At 42.3% G+C, this 27,135-nt stretch overlaps 1 protein-coding gene across 9 annotated transcripts in view; it reads right to left on the reverse strand.

Moving 5' to 3' along the window:
- Positions 1 to 276: 276 nt before the first annotated feature.
- CNOT4 (CCR4-NOT transcription complex subunit 4) overlaps positions 277 to 27,135 on the reverse strand; it is a 125,338-nt gene continuing 98,479 nt past the window's right edge. For 6 of the 9 annotated variants that reach the window (XM_030548436.1, XM_030548434.1, XM_030548435.1 and 3 more), the window contains 2 exons: positions 2,424 to 2,636; positions 277 to 1,662 (listed from right to left, as the gene is read on the reverse strand). In XM_030548436.1, the coding sequence (XP_030404296.1) occupies positions 1,361 to 1,662; positions 2,424 to 2,636 (515 nt within the window). In that variant the 3' untranslated portion in view covers positions 277 to 1,360. The remainder of the gene's footprint in view (positions 1,663 to 2,423; positions 2,637 to 27,135) is intronic. The other 3 variants (XM_030548440.1, XM_030548439.1, XM_030548438.1) reach the window with 1 other exon arrangement.

Consider the following 27,135-nt stretch of genomic DNA (forward strand, 5'->3'; position numbering starts at 1 on the left):
GATAAGGTGTGAACCAAATACCCTCCTCTCTGTAGGTCGCCTCTAAATATATACACTTAGCATGATGTCACAATCCCTTTGTTTTTCCATAGCTTTTCACCTATATGTATACACAGTCCTCCAATCCAATGGAGGAGGCTCAAAGTATGTTTTGGGTATGCTAAATACTTTTATTGTAATGAGTAGTTTCAGTTTAAGATGAATGGGAAGAAGCTAGTAGGATTTGCTGGTACTCCATAAAACCCCATGCAGAGTTAAAAACCAAGGAAAACAAAGTCATCATCAAGTTTTCTGTTTTATTTAAGATTTTAGTTTTAATTCTGAAGAAAGAGGTACATTTCCTTGGTTTTAGTTTTAGAGTCAGGTTATAACCATGTTTATTTATCTGTTTCTTTTTTTCCTGTCTTTTCAATACTGCACAAACGTCCAGAAACTACAGGGTTAAGTAAAAGCTGCAGGCAGAGGAGGTCAAAGGTTGCGCTCCTGATGGTGATCATGTGGCCCCAATGCAGTGCTATCCCAGAGTGCCCTAGTCAGGTGAATTTAAAAAAAAAAAAAAAAAAGAGAGAGATTGACAGAGGAGACAGAAAGACTGATGTAAATATCACTTGTGTTTCAGCTGCTTATATTATGTTATATGCTAGGTATTAAATCTGTGAATACTTTTAAAACATTAAAGTTTACTTTAAATCTAAAGCCAAAATTTTTTTAAAAAACGTTTCCCCCTCTTTAAACCACTCTTTAACAACATGCCAGTTACGTCTACAAGTTTTGTCCTTTGACCCACTTCGTCAAACTTCTTACTGACTTACACAAAGTACTCCCTTCCAAAAAAAAAAAACAAAACACATAGCAATTTCCCTGTGTAGTGACACTTGAATGCAAAATAACTGCGAGGCCACTGCTTTCCTCCACATGTTTAGTAATTTTGTTTAAACTAAAAATAAAAATGTTCCTGTTTCTGTAATTGATTCTACATTTTAGCATTACATTTCTCCCCTACTGTAGATTGACTTTTTCTGCTAGGCAGAAATGCTCATTATGTGCAAAAGACATAGGACAGATATATTCTCTTTTTAAGCATTGAGACAGCACTTTGATTTCTCTCTCTCTTTTTTCTTACGTTTAAGGAAATATTTTTAAACAGTGTATTTCAAACACTGGATCAGCAGAAACTTTACAACAAAAAAAATACGGTCATGACCCTGTGATCGCATTGCATTTGGGGGTGGAGGAGAAGATTTGATCAGGAACTAGATTCTTCAGAAAGACAGACATGAGAAGGGAATGGTGGTTGGGCGTGGGGAGGAATCAGGGTGGGGCAATTCCTGCATCTCTCATGTCTTTTCCTCCTCCCTTCCTAATGACGATCCAGCGCTGAGCTCTGTAGTAGATCTGTGGGGGTTTTACTGGGGGGTCTGAAGGCTGTCTGAAAGCCTGGGGGAGGGGAATGGAAACTGGTGGGGTTTGAAGGGGGAGAGTAGGGGTTCCAACTGGCTCTGTGCAGAGGGATCTGTGTGCTGAAGGGGTTACTGTGGTGGGTCTGTGATGGGGCTGCACTGGGGCCGTCCATCTCTGTGAGGGCTTGAAGAGATTTTAGCCAATGTGGTGGATTGTCGTCTTGAAGGGAGTCTAAACTGTTTCCTGTGGAGGCTGGGATCCCTGTGAAGAGAAGAAAAAAGTGGGAGAAAAACAGGTGAGTCATGATAGAAACATGTTCAGAGTGAAGGAGGTCAGTTTAACCTAATAGATGGCAGTGGTGAGAAAACAATTAGTTTGTACAGAAAACATGTTTATACAGTTTCTCTCTCACTCTTCTCACAAAGATGAGCATTTAAATCCAAATAGGAGAGTTTCCCTCCTAGAAATACCATTTTTGTCATTAAGTCCATATTCTTACATCAAGCATTTGCCAAGCCCCCCTAATCACAAGGTCCAGGTCCCTGTCCATTACCTACCCAAACCCAGTTCTACCACTACTGCATGCTTTTCCTCCCTTATTGAATCATGCTTCAGCTATCTAACAGATACACAACCAGACAGCCTTATAAAAGAGAGCTTTATAAACAAGTGGAGTATGTTCATTTTTAAATTAGGAAGTCCAGGCACTGAAGGCATTAACAGAAGACCAGCAGTGCACATACCGGACATGCCATCCAGCAGAAGGGAAGCCAACATGAGCCTAAAGTTATACACTGAGCATCCTAACCACCTGTGAAGATCCTGGGCATGCACTGGAAAGAGCTATGTGGGGGTTTATTATACCTATTTGTTCCACAAGGATTCCTGGCTCCTTGAGGTTTTGTAGATGGAAGCTGGAATAGACCACCGCATACAGACTTTTTTTTTCAGATGCCGATTAGTTTGTACCAAATACCCAGCTGATGTTTGCCAGTGGAGCTGAAGGAGTGAGAAATGGTTACCTGTGATGATTGCGGGGTCCATCCAGCTGCCAGGGCTGTCCCAATTCAGGCTGTCGGAGGTGGCAGTGTTGGACGTTGGTACACTGTGGTTGGCGTTGGAGGGGGAAGAAGGATTGGGCAGCCCACCAAAGTTGATGTTAATGTTCGGTAGAAGTGCCCTTAGCCCGTCCTGCCATTCCTTCATATTTAAACTCTCTACAGAACTGCTGTTGTCTGGGAGATTTACCAACAAAAAAAAAAGAAAGATAAAAAAATAAAAAGCTGAAGTTAGAAACAGGAGTCCTCCTTTGGTGGGGGAAGGGAATCTTCTTTCTCTACTAAACATTTAATACAGTTTCCCTATCAAGAAACTAGGGGAAGGGATTTTAATATGGACTATGAATCAATCAAGATGGGTTTGGCATTTTTTTTTGTTTCACTTTTTTAGTGTAATGATGCAGGAGAAAGATTTAACTCCTTCCCCGCTCATGTCACCATTTATTCAAGTTACAGACCTGAATGGTCAAGGGCACAATGGCTCGCCTTTCATTACCAGTGGGAGAAGACCCACAAGATCTTTTATCAGAGGACCGCCATCACACATCTCGTCTACCCAATTCATCTACTTTATGAATAGACAGCAGATGCTCAAGTCTGCCATTGAGAATGCATTCCAGTATATTAAAGTGAAGAAAGACTTCAATAGCAGAGCCCTAGCCTAACATGATTAGTCACTTGGGAAAACCAAAGAAGGGGGCTGTTTGATTACAGCTTGCTCATTTACAGCGCTGCAGATGCTATTCAAAAGGAAAAGGTAGCAATGCGTGCATTAAGTCAGAAAGAATGTATTTCTCTCTTTCAGCCTAAGGGCAAAGGAGGAAATTCCTAAAAGATCTTTCAGAATAATTCCCAGCATTGCAATCTGCTCCAGCTGAAACAAGACACCAAACAGTGAACGCTAAACTCCTTCGCCCTGAAGGTTTCAGGACATCCATTACCAAAGACGGGCAATGGGATAACAGAAAATTCTCTTCTACGTAGGTTCTTATACTGCATTCGTCACTGCAGTAATTGAGTGCCTGACGATTACATTTAATGATTTATGGAACACTAATACAGAAACAGTAGGGACTGATACATGTCAAACAGAGCACACCTTGATTTTATACAATGCTTCTTCTACTCCAGGGACAACAAAGCACTTCACAGACCAAGATACTGATGATGCAGCAGTTGTGTCAGCAATTTAGCAATAATTTACAGTCAGCCAAGATCTCATTTTCTATTTGAGGGAATGTTTGCCAGCACACTGTAGTTACCTTAGTCTTTTAAAATCACTGATGCCAACTTCCCCCTTGACAGCCAGAGAGAGAGTAAAAGAGATGTCTGATGCCATATCTGAAGAGTGGCCTCTGACAGGGCAGTATTTGTAGGGCAATGCTGCTCAACCAGCATTGGATGAGACTAAGCCCTGGCAGGAAGTTTGAACTGCAACCAAATAGACCTTGTGGCATCTAATTTGTGATTCCAATCCAACAAGATGAGAAGGGGAAGGATGGGGTACTCCCCTACCTCCAACCATTCTTCAGTGACATTTGTAAGTCTGACTGCTCAGAGTGAAACACAGATATCCTTGGTGAGTGCCTATACCTAAAGGGAGCATGCTATGTGAAAGTTCTCCAACACCTCCTCTGTCCTGATATGGCATCTCTTTCTCCAAGACTTCTCATGAGAATAAATGTTTATATTTCCATATGGAAGGAATTTTTGCTCAACATATGGATAAGTGGTTCAATATCTTAAATCGTTATTTGTGATCTAAGCCAAACTTGAACCCATGGCATCAATAGCAAGTCCAGTTACCATATTAATCCACTACATCCAGTCTATGTGCCATAAGGATTGCAGAAGGGTATTCCTGACCTTTCACGTGCCAAAAAAAGATCAATAGCCTTTCTAAGCAATCTCTTTATATCTATGTAACATGACCAAGCATGCCATCCTATATGGCAGCAAGCAGAATCTAGAACATAAGGGGCCTTGTGCACAGTATAGTCAGACTTAAGTATCTGGTGTGGAAACCAGGGAAGAGGACAAAGGCATCAAATCACTTCCAAGGTGATAACTAAAGTTATCCACAGTAGTTGGAGGCTGGTCATCACACCCCATAGTAATTTTCAGGATACAAAATGTATCTTATCAGCTGTTAAACTGTAATGCTTGCAATTATTTGATATTATCTTTGCCCCTTGGCTGAGGCTAGAGAACTGCTCATCCTTCAGAAGTTAGCAAATAAAGTAACATCTGAAGAAAAGCAGCAAAACCAAATATCAAGTCTCAACCAGTGAGCAAAGACTAGAGACACAACAGTCAACAAATCCAACAGCAGAAATTATTAATCCAAAAGCCTGCCGAGTGACTATTTGCATATTAGTCAAGTACCAAAAGTGGTTCAAACTTCACATGCTACAGCAGAAAAGGGGATCAGAGAAGCTTCTCTCTCAAGCCAATCAAGACTTGAAAGATTAACTTACTTCAACCCTAGCTCCTGGTTTGGCTGGCTGGGACACAGGGACATTAATTAAAGGGCCAGGCTAAGCAGAAGAGGACCTCTTACCACTCCACCCACCAGTGAAAAATGCAGTAGGGATTGGAATAATACAGACTTTGATGAGGTCTGATTTTAAGTGGGTGGGTTGAATACTGTGAACATGATGCTCTGGATCTGAGCATTGAAACTGGGAGGCTAGATGAGAGGTGAATCATCTATTGCCTTCCCCAGTGCACCCAGGACAGATGGCCTTGAGAAATTAAAGTTGCAGCCATTTGGTCAAAATTTCAGATGTTTGCCTTCCTCACTGGCCTCTGCAATTCACAAAGATCCCAGTTTCTTGCACCTTCTTCTAAAGTCTCAATTTGTGGCTAAAGTCATATTATGTCAGATAGATGTTCTGTCTGTCAGTTCCTCTGTTCTTATGCAATACTTCTGCAGCCCTGTATGGTAAATTTCAGCCCAAACGGTTAGAGTTCAGCAAAGTTATAAGCAATTGAAAACAGAGTTGTATATGAAAAGTGTTGGGAAACCTTAACAATGGTCATCATTACCTACTCCACTTATAATAAAGCTTCCTAGATGTTATTCAAGCATGTGGCTCCTGAAGCCCATAGCTGGTCCTATTTTCTTTATTAAAAGTCAAGTTTTAATCCCAGTTGCATCATAAGACTGGCATAATATATAAAAACAGGAAAAAGAAAAAAATAATTTAAACCCCAGATGAACCTGGGTCTGTCAAAGAAGTTGCCCTACCACTTTACCAGATTTTTTTTTTGGGGGGGGGGGGGGGGAGGAGGTGGTGTAACTGAATATTTTTAGACTTTTGTTTCAGTTTACCACCATTAAACTGATAATATGAGACTAACATTTCCTCATCCTCACACTTGTTTCTCTTCATAGCCTCTTTCAGTAACTTAAGCAGTGTGTGGAGGAGGGTGGGAAAAGGTGGGGAACTCGTGCCAAGTCTAAATCTACCAATCGCAATCTTTCTGGAAAGGTTTTCTATTCTGACTTGAAGATAATCTTAGAAATAGGTTTGATAGATCTTTGTTTTGTTCCTAGGGCAACGGATTAATTTGGTAAAGCTGCAATGAAAAAGCCAACTCCCATTTGAAAAACAGGCTCAGGTAAAACCAAGCATTTCAGTCATCAACATCTATTGTTCTCTCGGTGTGCATTATTTCATAAACTCTATTCATGTTGATGGAAACTTGTATCCCCACTGAGAGGAGAACAGATTCCAAAGTATGGCACTCTGCTGAAAATATTCAGTTTCCAGTGTAATACACAAGCATGAAATTCAACGGCGGTAGCTAAAAAGCTTAGCACATTAGCACCTGTCCTTCCCTATGGTGGATAAATTAGGGAAGTATAGTGACAGATAAAAAGCTTTCAATCAACACAACACGTTCAATTCATCCCACACTGATCATGACCAACAGTATACCACCATTTGATGTCTGAGCATTAACCTGTGTGGAAAACTGATAAGTTTTGAGTTCCTAATGGACAAGTTTCCACATCACAAAAAATCCTACTGTCACAACGACACCTTAGTGGGCAGTCTTACTGCAAATACAAAGGACTTTAGAATATCCTTATGTTTAAAGATTATCCCCCCAAATCAGGTGGGCAGCATGTGCCTGCATATGTGGACAGGGCCTAGATATGACACTACGCTAGCTTAGACAAGGCCTAGACACTACACTGGTAACATCAGTTTGACTGAATTTCAGAGTACATATAGGGGAATTTGTAAAACAATCAGAGCTTTGAAACTCAGTTTTCACGACCCCCTATTCAGCTTGTTTTGAGGGAGGTACAGTAGTTTGATGAAGGTGTGTTTTGAGTAAGCTACCTCCAAATCTGGGACCCTGGAGCAGTTTTGGTTGGAAATTTGAAAGTCCTTCCTAGGCTTCTCATGTATGCATCTGATCTTTGTATGGCCTACCTTATCTCCCTACTTTAGTCTAATTTAGATGGTGGACAAGGTGGCTGACAGGAAATTTTCCAAAATTAGACCAATATCAAGTTGTCACTTGAATTTCAACATGTAGATCTATAACCAAATTTTGGCCATGAAACAAAAGACATTTACCTTTTCCATAACTGGTGTTTCTTGAGATGTGTTGCTCATGTCTATTTCACAGTAGGTATGCGTGCTCGCCACGTGCACTGGTGCCGGAAGTATTTCCCCTAGCAGTATCTGAAGGGGAGCACCCCAGCGACGCCTGGAGTGGTGCCTCCATGGTGTGGTGTAATGGGAGCTGCGCGCTCCCCCCACCCTCTGTTCCTTCTTGGAGGGTGGGATGTGGAATAGACATGAGCAACACATCTTGAAGAACACCAGTTACAGAAAAGGTAACTGTCTTCTCTTCGAGTGATTGCTCATGTGTATTCCACAGTAGGTGATTCCAAGCTATATCTGTTGGAGGTGGGTAGGACTTCATAAGTTCTTGGGACAGAGCAGAGCCCTGCCAAACCCAGCCCCCTCCCTGGTTTGGGAGACAATCGCATAATGCGAGGTGAAAGTGTGAACTGAAGACCATATAGCTGCCTTACAAATATCCTGGATGGGGACATAGGCCAAAAAGACAGCCGATGAGGCCTGCACACGAGTTGAGTGCGCCTTCACAATTGGGATTCCCGCCAGGCCATAACAAGTACAGATGCACAAGGTGATCCAGTTGGAGAGCCGCTGAGAGGAGATCGACCAGGGAGACCATGCGGAACTTGAGCTTCACCATATACTAGTTCAGGCCTGGGAGGTCCAGGATGGGCCTGAGCCCCCTTTGGCCTTCAGGATAAGGAAACAACAGAAGTAATACCCCTTGCCCATGAACTCCTCAAGCACCGCTTCTATTGCTCCCAGTCCTAGGAGCCGCCTCACCTCTTGCTTGAGCAGAGCTTCATGCGAGTGGTCCCCCAAGAAGGACAGGGGCAGGAAGTGGTTGGGCAGGGAGGAAATAAATTGGAGAGGGTAACCCTGGGAGATGGTGTTGAGAACCCATCGGTCCAAGGTCAGCCGCAATCATTCCGGGAGGAAAGCTAACAACCAGTTGGAGAAGGGAAGCTTATTTGGGGGTGGATACCTGCTGAAGACTCGTGGGGTACCCCCGAGCATCCCATCAAAAATGCCTTTTCCCTGCCTGCTTGCCCTTGGAGGACCCAGGCTGGGGGGCAGGCTGAGACTACCTCTGGGGGCATCTCTTATAGTCCCGTTGCTTCTTACAGGCGGCCTCATACTTTGAGAGGGTGGTCTGGGCTGGAGTCTGCTGTGGCTTGAACTTAGGTTTTGCCGGAGCCGGGATATAGCGGCCCAGAGTCTGGAGGGTCGTGCGGGAGTCCTTCATGCCAACCAGCCTTGTATCTGCTTTCCTGTCAAACTGGAGATCCTGCATGGAAGACTGCCTCGCTTGACAGCCCAGAGAGCAGGAGCCATGACGCCCGTCTCATGGACACTGCGGAGGTCATTGATCGTGTGGCCGTGTCCCCAGCATCCGAGGCTGCCTGCAGGGACGCCCTAGTGGTCGCTGCCCCTTCCTCCACTAGCGCCTTGAACTCCTTCCTATCACACTCCTGGAGGGAGTCCTCAAACTTAGGCAGGGAGCCCCACAGACTGAATTTGTACCGGCCCAGGAGAGCCTGATGGTTCACTACTTGTAACTGGAAGCTCGAAGAAGAATAAATTTTTCTTCTGAAAAAGAGTCCAGTCTCAGAGTCTTTGTTCTTTGAGGTCGGGACTGGCTGACCCTGCCGCTCCCTGTGGTTGACCGACTCGACCACCAGGGAGTTGGACACTGGGTGAGTATACAAGTACTCATGCCCCTTGGTGGGTACAAAGTACTTGCGTTTCGCATTTTTAGAGATGGGGACCAACGAGGCCAGAGTTTGTCACAGGGCATTTGAAATCTTTGCCACCCCTTCAAGGAGGGCAAGGCCACTCTACCCGGTGCCGATGGGGATAATATGTTAAACAGGGAGTCTGAGGGCTCCTCCATTTCCTCTGCCTGTAGGTGCAGGCTTGCTGCCACCCTCTTTAAGACTTCTTGGTAGGCCATGAAGTCCTCCTGCGGGATGGAGGGGGACGGGGCCGCAATCGCCTCCTCCAGGCAGGGTGAAGAGGCCAGTGAGGTGCTCTGGGAGTTGGCACGTACCGGAGGGTCCACCACCTGGCTGGACTCTGGGCACGATGCTGAGGACATAGGTCCCACCGACTCCTTTCTCAGGGGTCTGGAGAGGGAGGCTGACGGTGCTTCTGAAGCTCTGGCCATCGAGTGAGCTCCCACCAGATGCTGTGCTGGAGGTCACGGTGTTCACTGGTACCGTTGGGCCAGCCATGACACTCAGTGCCACTGCACCTGCTGTGGCAATGGCAGGGCCAGCTGTCCGGGTTGGCTGGCCTGGCCCATCAAAGGACTGCTACGAATGGAGACCGGGTTAGCATAAGATCTGCTGCTGTCACTGGACCGTTAGGAGTGGCAGTGCCAGAAACTATGACGACCACGGAAGCACGATCGACATAGATGACCGGTACCGACGGTAATAGCTGCTCCGTGAATGGCCTTGACAGGTGGATCTGCGATGGTGAGATGCCGGCAATTGACACTTGGGGCTGCGATGTCTTGGCAGACATTTGGAGAGAGAGTCCGAGTGGGAATGGCGTCGACGACTGTGCCGTGACCAACTATGATACCCTCTTGGAAACAAGGACTGATGGTGACGCCTGCTGCGATCCCGTAGATATTAGCTCCTTGAGGACGAGCGGTGCTGCAAGACCTGGCCAGATGGGACTCAGCCAGACAGTCTGGTTGGCGTCAAGGGCGATCCACCTGGACAGAGCCCCGAGCGGTCGCTGGGCAGTGATCAGCGTTGGGAATGTTCCCTTGACCAAGACTGGGCCAGAGGTGGCTTGCCTCTGGAGCGAGGGACCGACTTCGGCGACGCTCCAGGCACCAGCATGGACATGACATCCTGGGCTGCCTGGAGGGCTTCAGCATGGATGGCATCCAGAGAGACTTGTCCCGAAGGGTTGAGTTGGAGGCTTGGGGCCTGGTGGGGATCAAGGACTGCCTGACATGGGCCTAGCCTCTGCCCCAGACTTCCCTCTGTGCCGCTGCAAAGAGGGGGTCTTCCTGGCCCTCTTGGCATGCCTGCGGACAGGGAACAGTGCCGGCTGGTCAATGGCACCGACGCCACGGTGCTGGATACCGGTTCGGAGCGGCATGCCAGGGTCAGCGCCAACTCCATCAGGATGGCCCGGAGTCTAATGTCCCTTTCTCTTTTGGTCTGAGGCTTAAACTATTTGCAAATCTTGCACCTTTCGCTGATATGGGTTTCTTGCAAACAATCTGCGTGTGAGTCACTTTTTGGCATACAGCACCTACAACAGCCACACGACTTAAATCCGGGGGCATGGGGCATGCCCTGGCCCGGGTTCACTGACTGACTAAACAGCTAACTAACTACAAGTACCAACGCTGAATGAACGAACAGTTCTGGGGGTGAGCTACAGCAAAGCTAGAGCAGAGCAGTTCCAATGCACCTTCACTGGTGGCAAGAAAGAACTGAATGTGGGGGAAGCGTGCAGCTCCCCTTATATCATGCCAGGCAGGCGCAACTGCAGGGGTCACGGGAGCGCTTCCCCCCATGGGTACTGCTAGATGAAAAACTTCCGGAACTGGTGCACGTGGCGAGCACACACACCTATTGTGAAATACACGTGAACAATCACTCAAAGAATTAATGTTCAGTTAGTCAGATTTACTTATTTATAGCAAAAAATAACATGCCTATTAAATAAATATTTAAGGCACATGTAATCCTTTGTCTTGCCAAACTTTAGTTACATCTCAAGATATAGCAAAAAAACTGGACTGGACACTCATCTGAATTCAGCCAGAAGACAGAATAAAGAGATACCACAAAACAATGCGGACAAGAAATATGCTCTGTTTTGAAGCTTTTACATAATGAATAACCCAAACTTAGTTTTACTCTTGCCTTTTTATTAAATAAGACAAAGCAACATCCCATTAGACGCATCTGTTTTAACTGTGCTTTCCTCAAAAGTAATTGGTTTTCTGATTTTTTCAATAATAAATCCTAACATTTGATGGATTATATAGAAGCAGATAGTGTTTTTTTACTAACCCTGTATAACTGACTGATCATTATGGCATTCTACACTATTCCACATGAATTTGACTTTTACCACCAAAAGAGTCTAGAATAGATATATGGAAACAGTTTGTTGTCTAATTTAGATCAAGTTTCCTATCCTATAAGGATAAATGCCTCATGTGGATTATCTCTTACATTGAGAACTATTATCGAAGTATGTGTTGCAAAGTCATACAATAAAATACAAAAACATTTATGCCAAAATACTAAATACATTCTCGTTCCGTTAGAAAGCAAATTTTAGATGAAGAGATCGCTATGCTATAGTGACCTCTTTGGGTTACCGAGAGTAAGATATAACAGCACAACATAGCAGAGGGCTGGGCACTTCAAGTAACCCAACATAGGCAAAATTCAGTGGAACACAGATGAGATAAACTATTATACTAGCAATGCCACCAAACTGATTGCACCATATAGCAACACAAGGAGTGAAAAGAATAACGAGATTTATTATATAGGCAGCACTAAAATGGCTTAAAAGTATAAAGGCCCTTGTCCAGCCCTGGGTACCATGTACAGTACTGATCAGTTTTTAAAAAAGGTCATTCAATTGCTGCAAGTAGTCCAGAATATCACAAGACTACAGCAGGAAGAGAAGAGAGGCCCACAAAGATAAGATGCATACATAAAAAGCAAGAACAGCTTAATACAACGGCAGGGGTGAAAAGAGCTGATTGTGGTATAACAAATACCAAAAGGAGACCCACCAAAATCTAGGATAGATTATCAACTTGGTCACAAACCACAAATGGAGGTACCAGAAAACCATGCCCCCTTATAGCACAGCATCTGTCAGCTCTTAAGACAATCCTTTGTGCTGGCTCTTGTAATGCTTCATCGAGAACTGGCACTTCCTGGAAAGTATTAGAGGAACCAGTCCCTTAAGCCATCCTAAGAATATATAACATACAACCAAGGCACTAATAAGACCACAGAAGAGAGTTTAGAACCCCTGACCTTAAGTACAATCTCTTATCTGTGCAGAAAGAATAAGCTTAGGTTTAGTCTAAACATAAACGAGGACTTCTTCAATCAAAGTATAACTAAAATATAGAACAGTCTGAGAAGTTTAGTGAGAGATAAGCTTAAACTGTTAGTAGCTGAGTTAATGGCAGGATTAGGAGACTCCATGTTTTCCCTCTATCCAGAACACCTATGATTCTGGTAGCAGTGACTCATGGTAACCACACAATATTTAGTGCACTCATTACTCCAACCCTCATCACTATGGTGGTGCAGCTCAGACATAGTGCTCTGCATTTTCAGTTTTTACTGGTTTTGACCAATAAATTTTCACTTTTTTTATATTAAAAGAGTTTAGGATTCACTCATTTACACCCATTTATCAATCCACTCACTTTTTTGGGTGCCTATTTTTGCTAAACACTAACATCTTCCACAATTGTTGTGTCCTGCAGCTCCAAGATTGAAGCAATTCTGCAGTGTTAAAACACAGAACACACGCACAGTTGGGGTTGGAAAAATCAAACTCTAATATCACACTATGGCTATGTCTACACTACTGTGGGGATCAATGCTCTGGCGATTAATGCACCGGACGTCAATTTAGCAGGTCTAGTGAAGACCCACTAAATCAATGGCAGAATGCTTTCCAGTCTATGCTGGTTCTCCACCAGGAATGAGAGGAGTAAGGTAAGTCAATGGGAGAGCATCTCCCATTGACCCAGTGTGGTGCAGACACCACAGTAAGTCGAACTAAGATACATCAACTCCAGCTACATTATTCACGTACCTGATGTTAGGTTGACTTACTGCGGTAGTGTAGATGGCCTATGATTGCCTCAGAAGGAGACTCTGCCCACTTATTTCTTTGCAGCCGTTCAGTGCGGAGCTGAATTTAAATAATAAATCCTCCACAGATAAAGATAAAGAGGTAAACATGGGGCAAAACCCACAAATCTATGCCTGAATATCAACAAGAAAAATCAGTCCTTTGACATTGTCAAGGAAAGTAAAGACAGAAGCGAAGAGGATGCATTGTGCTGCAAGTACAGCAACATTTAGGTCTGTGCTTGCACTGACAAAATAAAGGAGCATTTCAAAAGGAAGGGACAAGAAGCTTAAAGAAGAAAGTGAGCTTTGGGGTAAACAGTCAATATCAAGAGTTTTCACCAGGGCTTGAATGAAAAGACACAGCATGACTGTGTCAATGAATGTGTATGTGCTCTTTGTTTCACTGGACAATTGCTGTTAATTGCGGAGGAGCCTATTAGTGACTTTGTGAGACAATGCTGTCCAGCAGGAAAAACCCTTCCTAATGCAGACAGACAATCTCACTCAAATATCTGAAAGATGACGACGATGCTGATGGAACAAAAATGAAAATATGGTGTCTAATCTGATTTTTGACGAGTCTCCTGATGCTTTGGACCATCCAATTCTTGGCCTTTTGTTTTCATTTTTTTATTTCAAAGCAAATAAACCCACCTTCTTTTGTGCTGATTGTGACATTCATCTGCTCAGCTGACACCCATTGTGTCAACACAGTAGTAGTGGACATGTTTGAGACATACCAACAAACTTGGGAAAAAGTAGCCACAACGAACACAGATTCTGCTTCCTACATGGCTAAGTTTGCATTGGAGTTTAAACTCACCCAGAAACCAGAGCTGCTACATATTACCTGTTCTGCTTATCTGACTAATGTTGCGCTGTCAGCAGCTACTGGCTACAGAAAGAAAAGACAGACATAAAATCTTGCATCATTGAGTTTGGGGCCATTTTCAAGCATGTGAACAAGCTGAAGGCTTTGTTTTAGGTAGTGCTGAGCCAAATGCAGAGCCAACTGCTGATTACCTACCCCTGTTGTCCCACACTGGTGGATGATTTTGTACTTCACTGACTGTTATGTACATAATGTGTTGACTAAGCTAATGCATCTCCTAGATCATGAGTGGGCAAACTATGGCCCGCCGGCCACATCCGGCCCATAAAACCGTTTAATCTGGCCCTCATCTCCCATCAGGGAGTGGGCTCGGTGGTTTGTCCTGCTCTGGTGCTCCAGCTGAAGAGTGGGGTTGAGGGCTTGCCCCGCTCCACATGGCTCCCAAGAAGCAGCAGGCATGACCCCACCTTGGGCTCCTATGTAGTACACGGCGGTGCGGCCTGACAGCAATGCGCAATGCCCCATCCTCCAGCACCGCCCCTGCAAACAGGGCAGCGTGCAGAGCCATCTGGCTGCGCCTTGGAGCTGGAGGGGGGGCATGCTTCCGGAGGCTGCTTGCAGTAAGTGCTGCCAAGAGCCTGCACTCAAGCCTGTCCCACACCCTAACTCCCTGCCACAGCCCCGACCCCCAAACACCTCAATCCCAGCCCAGAGCTCCCTCTTGTGCCCCAAAACTCTCACCCCCAGACCTACCCTAGAGGCCACACCCCCCTCCCACACACTGACCTCATTTCTGGCACCAGAGACCTCACCCAGACCCCCAAATTTGTGAGCATTCATGGCCCACCACACAGTTTCCATTCCCCGACATGGCCTGCAGGCCAAATAGTTTGTCCACCCCTGTCCTAGACCATCCTGAGTTTGTTAGTTCTAAAGCAGAAAATCTGACTAAACTGGCATATAACCAAAATGACTTCCAGATTCTGCGCACCAACACAACTTATTGAAAACTTGGAATCACTGAGACATACAGAAAAAACTGGAATTCTCAGACTACTGCCGTTTGCCAATACAGATGTTTACTGGATCCTGACAACCAAAATAAAAGCTGCATGAGAAACATACTGCAAGAAAACCCAGGTGTTGCTGGAAATTCTTCTGATACAAGAACATGAGAAAACCAAAAATGCTTTCAAAACCTTCAACACAGTGAAATGATAGTGGCCCGAAATCGGAACTCTAAAGTGTTTGGTGCTGAAGATTTTTTTTAAATGTGATCCAGGTGTTGCACCCCTCCTCAAGGTGAATTCTGTAGCAGACTATAAGCATTATGCTAGAGCGTTTCAACCATTTGACACTACGGCTGAAACTTCACATCTGAAAGGGGAATTTACTATTTACATAAGCACGCTTAACCCTGACAATGTGAAACTGGATGTCCTGGCTTTTTGGAACAGTCATGAAGACATACGTCCCAACTTCAGAAAAGTGGCATGGCATGCTTTGAGCATATGTCCTGGATCTAATGTTGTAGAGTGCTTATTTTCAAAATTGGACTACTTCCATGACAGCAAGAGGCTGAACATGAATGAGGATACTTGGAAGAAAATTAGGCAAGTGTACACAAACCAGGATTTCTGGTAAAATTACTAGCTCTGAGACACAAAAGATACATTATAACTGAAACGTTTTTATGTACAAAGGTAATAAAGTGTGTATATTATGAAAAGTTTTTTCCACGATTTTCCACATTTTTTAAACCAATTTCATCCCAGTTTTAATATTTAGAAAATAAACACTAAAAAATTCCCAGAATAATAATTATTTACAAATAAAAACTGAAAATGTAGAACACTACTCATACAGAATGCAGACAGCCAGTGGCTGCTCATATCAAGAGGCAATATCTTGTGCTGGAACCTGTTGTTGCAGGCCACATTTCCATGTTAAAAAAAAGATAACTAGCTGTGGCACATATTGGACTCTGTGAGAGTAAAAAGCAGCAGAACAATTTTCCTGATTTTTTTCTGCCACATGGATTCAAAGTCAAAGGTCTTATGGACTTGAACATTGAGCAGAGGAAGCCATGAACTAGACTTGGTAGACCCCCCCTTAGAACAATTTTTTGTTCATGTACTTTCAACCAATTTGCATGAACTACGTTTTTTTAAAACTCATGCTTCTTCCTACATGTTTATACTTCTCCCACATCTATGAATTCAGATATATTGGGGGTGCAAGTCATCTTCATGAGTGTTCCAAAAACCAGCAAAAAATTAAGCTAAAAGTAGTGCTGTCAAGTGATTAAAAAAATTGTGCTGTTAAACAAAATACCATTTATATTAATATTTTTATGTTTCCACATTTTCAATTATACTGATTTCAATTACAACACAGAATACAAAGTGTACAGTACTCAGCTTATATTTACTTATTATATTTGCACTGTAAAAATAGTATTTTTCAATTCACTTAATAAAGTACTGTAGTGTAATCTCTATCATGGGAGTTGAACTTACAAGTGTAAAATTATGTACAAAAATAACAATGTAAAACTTTAGAACCTACAAGTCCACTCAGTCCTACTTCAGCCAATCAGTCAAACAAGTCTGTTTACATTTGCAGGAGATAATGCTGCCTGCTTCTTGTTTACAATATCACCTGAAAGTGGGAACAGGCGTTTGCCTCGCACTGTGTAGCTGGTGTTACAAGACATTTACGTGTCAGATGTGCTTAAACATTCATGTTTCCCTTCATGCTTTGGCCACCATTCCAGAGAACATGTGTCCGTGCTGATGATGGATTCTGCTCTGCCAAGATCCAAAGCAGTACACACCGATGCATATTCATTTTCATCATTTGAGTCAGATGCCACCAGCAGAAGGCTAATTTTCATTTTTAGTGGTTCAGGTTCTGTAGTTTCCCACCAGAGTGTTGCTCTTCTAAGACTTCTTAGAGCATGCTCCACACCCTGCCTCTCTCAAATTCTGGAAGGCACTTCAGATTCTTAAACCTTGGGTTGAGTGCTGTAGCTATCTTTAGAAATCTCACATTGGTACTTCCTTTGTGTTTTCTGAAATCTGCAGTGAAAGTGTTCTTAAAATGAACAACATGCCAGATCATCCTCCAAGACTGCTATAACATGAAATATATGGCAGAATGCGGGTAAAACACTGAACAAGAGACATACAATTCTCCCCCCAAGAAGTTCAGTCACAAATTTAATTAACACTTCTCTTTTTTAACGCACATCATCAGCATGCAACCATGTCCTCTGGAATACTGGCCAAAGCATGAAGGGACATACAAATATTTATCATATCTGGCACATAAATACCTTGCAATGCCGGCTACGGAAGTGCCATGCGAACATCTGCTCTCACTTTCAGAAGACATTGTAAATAAGAAGCAGGCATCAATATCTCCTATAAATGTAAACAAGCTTGTTTCTCTTAGTGATTGGCTGAAGAGTAGGACTGAGTGGATTTGTAGATTCTAAAGTTATACATTGTTTTGTTTTTGAGTGCAGTTACATAGCAAAGAAAAAAACTACACTTGTAAGTTGCGCTTTCACGATAAAGAGATTGCCCTATGGTACTCATATGAGATGAGCTGAAAAATATTTTTTATAATTTTTACAGTGCAAATATTTGTAATAAAAATAGAAAGTGAGCACTGTACACTTTGTATTCTGTGTTGTAATTGAAATCAATATATTTGAAAGTTAGAAAAACATCCAAAATATTTAACTAACTTCCATTGGTATTCTATTGTTTAACAGTGCACTTAATCACAATTATTTTCTGAGTTAATCGCGTGCGTTAACTGCGATTAATCGACAGCCCTAGTTAAAAGCCTAATGACAGACAAGCAGCCCAACAAGCCAACACTTTTTCTTTGTGGCTACCATGTTGTCCTTCAGAATTTAAGCGTTTATTTTAAAATAGCAATCATTATGGTTGCAAAGATAACATTCAAAATATGAACAAAATCTGAATTGATACAGTAATGTCTGCCTAGGTCTCTAGGCAACTTGAAACAATACCACACATAATTTCCATTTCTGATTATCTATATGAAATATTACAAATGTACTATTGATCACAGCATGCAAGAAAGGAGAGAAGTGATCATATGAAGATCTGTGCAATGTATTATTAGTAACATCCCTTTGCTATCACAAAGGTGCAAAGCTTGGGTTGGGAGTGGAGCTTTGGAGTGTACCACCATTTATAATTTTTCCCAATCTGATCCTTGGAAGCCACACTATAGGGAAGCCTGGGATGGCATTCAAGTCCCACCAAGGGGGAGTCAAGATGACATGCATGATCCTATTTTGAAGATCAACACAATCTGCTGTGAAGGTTCTTATTCTGAGAACCAAGTGGGTAAAGCTTGCACAAGTACCATTACCATTTTATTTCAGTTTGACTACAACCTACATTGACATCAGCAGGTAAAACCTTTAAAAAAAAAAAAAGGTCTAAAAATCCTAATGACCAGGGCTCATAGCTAGGGCCCTACCAAATTATGGCCATGAAAAACACATCACAAACCATGAAATCTGGTCTTTTGTGTCCTTACACACTATATTATATACATTTCACGGGGGAGACCAGCGTTTCTCAAATTGGGGTCTTTACTCAAAGGAGAGTTGCAGGGGGGGCAGTCACAAGGTTATTTTAGAAGGGTCATGGTATTACCACCTTTAATTCTGCGCTGCCTTCAGAGGTGGGGAGCTGGAGAGCAGCAGCTGTTGCTGGGCGCCCAGCTTTGAAGGCAGCGCGCCACCAGCAGTAAATGCAGAAGGGTGACAATATCATACTACGCCATCCTTACTTCTGCGCTGCTGCTGGCGGTGGCTCTGCCTTCAGAGTTGGGCTCCCGGCCAACAACTGCCGCTCTCCAGCTCTGAAGGCAGTGCCGTCGCCGCCAGCAGCAGTGCTGAAGTAAGAGTAGCAGTATCACAACCACCCTACAATAACATTGCAAACCCGCCCTCAGTTCCTTTTTGGGTCAGGACCCCAACAACTACAGCACTGGGAAATTTCATATTTAAACAGCTGAAATCATGAAATTTATGATTTTTAAAATCCTATGGCCATGAAATTGACCAAAAAGATGAATTTAGTAGGGTCGTACTCATAGCCAATGCGTCTCCTGTGAAAAAACAAGGAGTTGAAGTGTCATTTACCAAAGATAATAAAATGGAAACTCTTAGCATACATCTGCATTGGCAAAAGTCAGATGTTTAAATTCACCACTGGTGCAGTTCCATTGTGGTAGCAACAGAAGAATAGCAAGGGATCACACATCTTTACAACAGTGTATAACTACACCCTTCACAGAATGCATTGCATCGCGGTTCTGAGCAGAAAATGGGGAACAAAGCAGAGAATCCCCTTTAATGCACTTTTAAGTAGAGCATGGGGCAGATGAGAAAGCAGGGGAATTTTCATAACACTGCATCGTTGCTCTGGGTTGAGCAACAGAGCCCAAGTTGTAGATGTGAAACAAGAATGAACTTCAGAATAGGTTCTAACTGATGCTCCCATTTCTTCTCTTTCATATTTTATTTCATTCATGTAACCTTCACATCAGTTATTGTTTTCGGGAAACAAACTTCAAAGTTTCTTTTGAGGAAGTGCTGGAACTCAGCTCAGCTCCTGTGAGCATTAAATTTTATCTTATGTGGGAGGAAGATTCTTTGGAGTTATGATCTTTAACTAGGCCTTTAGTGACTGGATAAGACTTAAAAAGGTGCCACCTACCTATTTTATTTTCAAGGGAAGAGTACTCACCCTCCACTTTGAGAGTACCACAAGGCATATCTGGAGTCAGATATTCAATGGGAGAGCTGTGCGTGTAAGGAGAGAAGACTAAAATGGAGTTCTACTGACTGGATTTGAGAAGAGATTTTTGCCTGTAGTTTCAGGAGAGTGATTATAATCTTCAGCTCACAAATCAAGGTTATGTAAACAAAGCTAAATTTGGTGCCATTACAGCTGCAGGCCACTTAATTTAAGCTGTGAGAAAACAGCCTGCACAAACATATGGAGGAAAATAGGTTATTTGAAAGCAATACATGCCTTCATACCACTGGTTTTCACAGACCACACCTGCATCTGTGATGCTGAATATTTAAATGTTTAATAAACATTTATATATTGCAACAGCTAGAAGCCTTAATCAGTTTGGGGCCACACTGCACTACGCCCTGTTCATGCAAAGTGACATCAGTTCAGTTTATTTAAAAATTATTGAAAAATTCATCAATAGAGACCTCCCACCTAGTTGCCATTATATACACAGAATGTTTACTGGCTGATAGTAACTGAGCATTTTTCCTTTTATTCAGAAAGGACATAAAATACTATACTGGCAATTCTCACCATATACTAGCCTAAGGGCCAATACTTGCAATGACGAGCTGAAGGGGAAGCAATGACGACACTGAAACAAGTGGAAATATTTATCTGGGATATAGACAAAGCACATATTGGTTAAAAATGGGAGTGGTACATAACATCCATGCACATGGGATGATCAAAATGAACCTATTCTGGGTATGTTTAATGCTAATGACTGATGCAGTCTGTAAGTAGAACCTCAACCTTCACTTAAAAATTGTAAATCAGTGAAAAAAAAAAAAAAAAAAAAGACTTCCAGACCCTAAAAGGAGAATGCAGAGGACAATTTTAAATTGGGATTTTTGGTCCTAGGATCTTATAACTCTATGTTCAGAGCTAAGAATAAATTTAGTGCAGTGCATGTGTGCACACTGAGGACGACTGGAGCCATTCTTGACTTTTCTGTCTTTGTAACAAATAAATTAGGATAGTTAAGCATTAATGTATATTTGCAGGTACCTTTATAGAGAGAGTTATTCTGTGATCAGGTCAGATAAGAGAAGAAGAAAAAGGAACAAAAGAAAACAAGGCATCTGAAACTAGATTCAGTATGATTATTGAAGGTCATCTTCAGATATAGTTGACCCACTTACATAAGCAAAAAAAATTTGTTTAAAAAGATACCTTTGCCTACAAATAGCTTAATATCTTTTTCCCAACACGTGATTCCAATGCTGAGGAAAGGGATCAAATTTGCATATACTGAAACAAGTCAGACAGCCTAATTTCACATTGAGATTTTTATATTCTAACAAATTAAGTTACCAGCTTAAGGTACTCCATTTTTTAAAAACAACTGCAGATAGCAAAAAGCTATGTTCTACTCAGAAACACGTTCATTCAGAAATGTGCACTTGTGCTGAACGCCTATCAGAGTTTGGCAATCTGCATTTGTTGCCAGATAGGTTCTATCTGAAATTTTAAGATATCTGTTTTGACCAATAAAGCCTCATAATAACTTAGGGCCCTCAGTAATGAGAGATCTTCCTCCTCTAAAATATTGCTGAATTCAACCTGTTGAAACGTGCATACTAAATCCTCTGGTTTAAAAAGAAAGCACTTGCAGGGAGTATTGAATGACGGATCTCAACTTTTGACCTCTTCTCAGTCTATCCAAGCTCAAATCTATTTAATCATTTTAGTGTGTGCTAACTATTCTACTTGTAACATGTTTTTTAGACTGACTCACAAGGCAAGTTGTACATTTTGAATTTTACTTTGTGAGTTTTAAAAATGTGCAACAGCAGCTCTAGATCCTAAGGATAACTGCTTTCAAGAAATGGAACATGTCAAATCTAGCATAAGGGGAAGTCTACTACTTCTACAGCCATAGCATCCAGAGGCCCTAACCAGAATTGGGGACTTATTCTGTCTATACGCTGATTTCTGATTAGACATCTTTTAGCTTTCAATTCATCCCTTTTTCAAAAAGCAAAAGGAAGTTTAGCACTGAAACATGAAGAATTTACAGCCATGAGGACAGAAGTATTTTTTACCCCACAAAACGAGTGCTAACTTTCCCCACCACTAGGGATGGAAACTGAATACAATCTATTTTAATGGAATACTTGCTCCTCTAGCGCAACTATCAAGAAGGGCATGAACCACCTATCCACTACAAAGTGAAACAAACAGCAAAATGCCACCAAATATCATCTTTGGTCACAATCAACACCTAAAGGAAGAAGTCACTCTTACTCAGTCCTCTGAGAAGTCTATTTTCACCAGTAAAATATTTATTTCCATCCTAGCTGTGTTAGACATTCACAGTCCATCTGAATTTGTTGCAGTTAAGGGAGAAAAAACTTGGCTCCAAGAGTTCTTGAAACATTTTAAAATGTTACTAATTTTGTAAGTTAGGAACATTTTGAAAATCTGGAACCTCAGTGTTACTATTAGTGCTAGTGTACGAGTTAGTTCATCAGGTTAGGACAGTTCAGGTTGAAAGTTTATTAAAACTTGCAAATGCACAAAACAATGTCCTGTAAAAGCAGTAGTTCTCAGTCTGCGGACTATATCTAAGGGGTTCACAAAAGAGACTGAAAAGTGACAGAACAGAATTCAACTATATATACACACCAACAATGGATTTCCAAAGGGGTTTGGCATGTCCAATTGAAATTTCCAAAGAAGTCCATATCTCCATTGCAAGTTTTTTAGGGGTCCGCAAATGAAAAAATGTTGAGAACCATTGCTATAGACTAGTGCACTGATACTTATACAGTGACGTTTATTAGGAATAGCATCTTTCACACAACTATCTGAAACACCTCAAGGTTAAATACACTTACAAAATTAACATCAAAAGGTAAGAGCACAAATGAGATTTAAAAAGAAGTTTGAGAAACAATGAGTGCTCCAGATGGGAGATGATGTGTAGAAAGTTCTTGAACACACAGGACTTTCTCTCTCAATATCTTCTTACTTAGTAAGTGAGCTGAGGGAGTAGATGGAGACCAAAGAGATAAGATTCAAGAGGCAGAATGAAACATGTCTATGGTTGGTTTTTAAAAAAAAGGCAATGTCAGACTGGTCCCTGAAATTAGTAGGGAGCCTGGGTATATGCATTTGTGGGAAGCAACATTTTGCACATGTTGGAACAATCAGGAACTGGAGAAACTCTTAAAGGGGTTACAGTATTCAAAGCAAGATAAAGATCTCTGCAGAAGTGGCATCAAGACGGGGGGGTACACAGAGGCAATATTGCAGAAGTGACAATAGGCAAGTCTGCAGACAAAGCATATATCGGAAGATCAGAGTCAAGGAGAGGGCCATGGTTAGGGGAACTGAAGGCAAAATGGGAGATCAAAAGGCAGAATAGAGTTTGAAATTTGTCCCACAAACCCTTGACTGATATTTAGGTGAAAGATTAATCCATAAGTGAACATGGCTGAAGTAAGCAGAGACTTGACAATTGGTTAAGAGTGGTAATTTAAAGCAGTGGTTTTCAAACTTTTTTCTGGCAAGCCAGTGGATGCCCGCAACCCAGCGGAACTGGGGATGAGGGCTTTGGGGTGAGGTCTGTAGGGTGGGACTGGGAGTAGGTGTGGGAAGGGGTGGGGTCAGGGCTCTGGGCTGGGGCCAGGAATGAGGGGTTTGGGGTGCAGGAAAGGGCTCTGGGTTTGAGGGGGGCTCAGGGCTGGGGCAGGGGATTGGAGAGCAGGCTTACCTCCGGTGGCTTCTGGTCAGCGGCGTAGCCAGGGTGCAGAGGCAGGCTTCCTGCCTGTCCTAGCACCGCAGACTGCACTGCACTCTGGAAGCGGCCAACAGCAGGTCTGGCTCCTAGGCGGAGGCGCGCAAGTGGCTCTTGTCCACAGGCACACCACCCCCACCTCCCAGCAGGTTCAATTGGGGGCCGGGGAGAAAGCCAGTATAAATTACCGGGGCCTGGAAGGGGGCCCGGGGTCCGGCTTCCCCAGCCCTGTTTGGCCAGTCTGCCCTTGCTCGGGGCCTCCCAAAAAAATTTTCACCAGGGCCCAAACCCGCTCTCAGCAGCCCTGCCTCCCAGCTCCCATTGCCACCACCCCCCACCTAGGAGCTGGACCTGCTGCTGGTCGCTTCCAGGGCACAGCGTGAGTGTCGGAACAGGTAGGGACTAGCCTGTCGTAGCCGGGCAGCACCGCCAACGGGACTTTTAATGGCCCAGTTGGTGGTGCTGACTAGAGTCACCGTGACCCAGTGCCTTACATTCCACGACTCCCAGTTTGAAAACCATTGATTTAAAGGATAGTTCATAGTTGTTCCTGTATAGTATAAGACATTCAATGGAGTTCATATGGCTAGCACTGTGGGATAGATAAGACTAAAGAAATCCCAGAAAACTGGTTATAAGTGGATTTACCCTCTACTATGTATTGTGCTGAACTCACTGAAAAATTTATCAGGATAACAGGAAAAAGTAACAGTTAAAAATAGAAGTGACAGAAGTAGCAGAGTAAAGGGCTTAGAATTGAACTCTTGAGCTTCAATAGGAGGAATCACCAGAGACAAAGCAGTGTTAGAGGGGGAAGGACCACAATGAAAAGAAACCTAACACCTGAACAGTTACAGAGAGTATTCAGGAGGACAAAGTCAATCAGTGAGTGCCAAGATTTACACAGAGTTCAAGACAAACTTTTGCTGATGAAGACTGAATACACAGATGCTACTAGGCAATTGTCATAGTGAAACCTGAATTACAAATAGTTGAGACTAGTGTGCAAAACGTGGTTTGAACATTGATAGCAACACAATCATTTTGCTAAGAAAGAAGGGGTTAAAGACTAAATCAGCCAAGATTTTCAAAACTGAATAGTGATCTTGGGTACCAGCTTGGCATCTGATGGCAAGTGTTCACTTTCTGAAAATGGAGACTCCTTTAAGGTGTCTGAAGATGGGCACCTAAAATCACTGCTCAGTTTTGATGATTAGTGTGTAGGTCATGGTCAGAGAAAGGATTACAAAAGAGTGAGTAGCAGTAGATTTTTGGGTGTTGGGAAGGTAGCAGCAGAAGGAAAAGGAATTGTTAATAATGGTAGAAATGTTGCAAGCAATGCTGCTGAGACAAGACCAAATGACAAAGAGTGCCAAGTAAACAGGTAGTTTTCCTTAAAGTACTATGTCAGAAGGGTGACAGAAGGTGAATAAAGTGTCTGACAGTGCTGCAAGTTTGGCCAATTACATTAGAGGTGGATGGAAATCCTTTGCACTTGGCCAAGAAAAAGATGAAAAGGTGGAAATATTAAATTGAGCGAGGCATTAGAGAACATTCAAACACAGTGGTCAGTGGGAGTGAGACTAGAAAAGATGGGTGGGCAAAGAGGGCAAATGAAATTATCTCTCTCTCATATCCTATTTGGTGTTCCTTTTTTAATGTAACACTCCACATCTGGAAGGTTTATCGCTCTGCCTTCTCCCACCATTTGAGTCATATGGCAACTCATCATATCTTATCTTCCAATCACACATTTTCTTCATGAATCACATCAGAACAAGCATAAAGTCAAATGCACATTTGATTTTTTTCTTAATATGGATCCTATATACATTTAGATGGTGTCCTGCCCTGAGTGTCCTTCCATTTATATGATTGGGCATCATAAACAGCTGTTTTGGGATTATAGGACTGCAAAGTAAAGAAAATAATTCTGTTCTGGACTAAAGAGATAAAATTTATATGGTTTCCTAAAGTTAACACTGAAAAATAAAACTAATGAATACCAATGTAAACTGATTTTAAAATGTTCTCTCCCTTTGTAACCTTAAAAAAGGATCTGTAATAGTTAAAATAGAACATTTGAAAGAGCCATACTCTATGGCACTAAGTAACTTCTTCATGCAAAATTATAGCACTAAAAAGTTCAGCAATTTAATTGGCTAAACATCCTCCAACTTCTGTGGTAAAATTAGTGAATCATGGGACTGAAGAGTCTAGCAAACAGTATGCTGATTTGAAATCAAAGCTTTGTGAGGCTCTTTTAATCAGGTTTGATTTTATATAGATATAAATTTAAAAAATGTTGACAATGGCTGGGTGAGTGGAAAGGCAAGTTAACGGGATGATGCTTGGAAGGCTCAGATGTCCTCTTTCTAAACACTAGTCCAGGATTATTGTTTGTAAGTTGTACGCAACCTGAAAGCATTTATTTCTGATCCCTGATCCATGGAAGTGTTCAGCTTCCTGGTAAGTCCTAGTGTAGACAAGACACCAGCAGGTTTTAGTATTTTTATTACCATGTCAGTAAAATGCTGGATGCTGTTGGAGCCCTGTCTACAAAAGTACTACCACTGATGATAGTTACAGCCCCTTAATGTAAATACAGCCTTAAAAACCTAGTCTACACAGATTTATTTTAGTATTGGTATAACTATCTGGTAAAATCACAGCCTTAATCTAGTTATACAAGTATCATCGCCCAGTATGGATGCAATTATCCATATAAAGGTGCCTTATACCAGGATTACTTTTTCTTCCCATATGGATTGTAAAACTACAACCACACTAAAGGGGTCGTACCATTTTAGCTATGTGTATAGAGAAGCCCAAGGATGGGAAGTTATCACATGAAAAAGTAAAAGTAATTTTGTAGAAAGCTCTGCAGATCAGAGACCTATCTGAAATGAGAACTCTCTATCAGTGAGTGGTGGGAAATAAAAGATGTGTTCTAATAGATCAATATGCCATGGGAAAATATAGGCGGAAATGTCAGTGTACTTCCTATCTTCCAGGAATAATTATTTTATATTTCAGTAATTCCGAGGAGCCCCCAATCATTGAACAGGACCCATTTGTGATGTTCCATGCAAACTGAACAAATCCATACAATAAAAATCCATAATCCAACAGAAGGATCAGACCTTCATGTAAACTTCTGTTAATTTTGGATCAGAGAAAAACAGACTAGCCAGTGCATTCATGCAGAGGACATTCCCATCTGAAGGAGTTTATTAAAACCACTATGGATGTGGGTTGGAGAGCTAGTGGACTTGCCAGACTGAACTAGGTAATCTTCAGCACTTTAACAAGAGTTCAAAGCTAGCATGATGGAACTTTCGACAGAAATGTCAGCAGATGTTTATTTTGTGTTTTCTGTACTTGCAAATATTTTTGGAAAATGAATTGGTTCTAATGGTTACATACTGAGAGAAAATATTGGTGTTCAAGGATATTATTTGTCCTTTAAAAACAGGCAGTGAAACATGTAAGTGACAGGCTATATACTAGTCCTGGGCGCAAAAGTCCATGGAGCCATAGCAATACCAAGAAGGATATCCAAGTCCTGTGCAGCACAAAAAGGGAAAACAGCATGGCCAAAAGGCAATTAAATGATGTGACTTTAAGAATGACCTTGAAAACTCATTTTGCCAGAATCAAAAGCCTTATTGCAAAGCTGAGGTTATTTTTGAAACACCACAGAACTTTTTTTTTTTTTTTAAAACCATAATGACTCAAGGTATCTAACCTCAACCCTACCATTG

The sequence above is a fragment of the Gopherus evgoodei genome, chromosome 1 (genome assembly GCF_007399415.2).
Source record: "Gopherus evgoodei ecotype Sinaloan lineage chromosome 1, rGopEvg1_v1.p, whole genome shotgun sequence".
In the NCBI taxonomy this organism is placed as follows: Eukaryota; Metazoa; Chordata; order Testudines; family Testudinidae; genus Gopherus; species Gopherus evgoodei.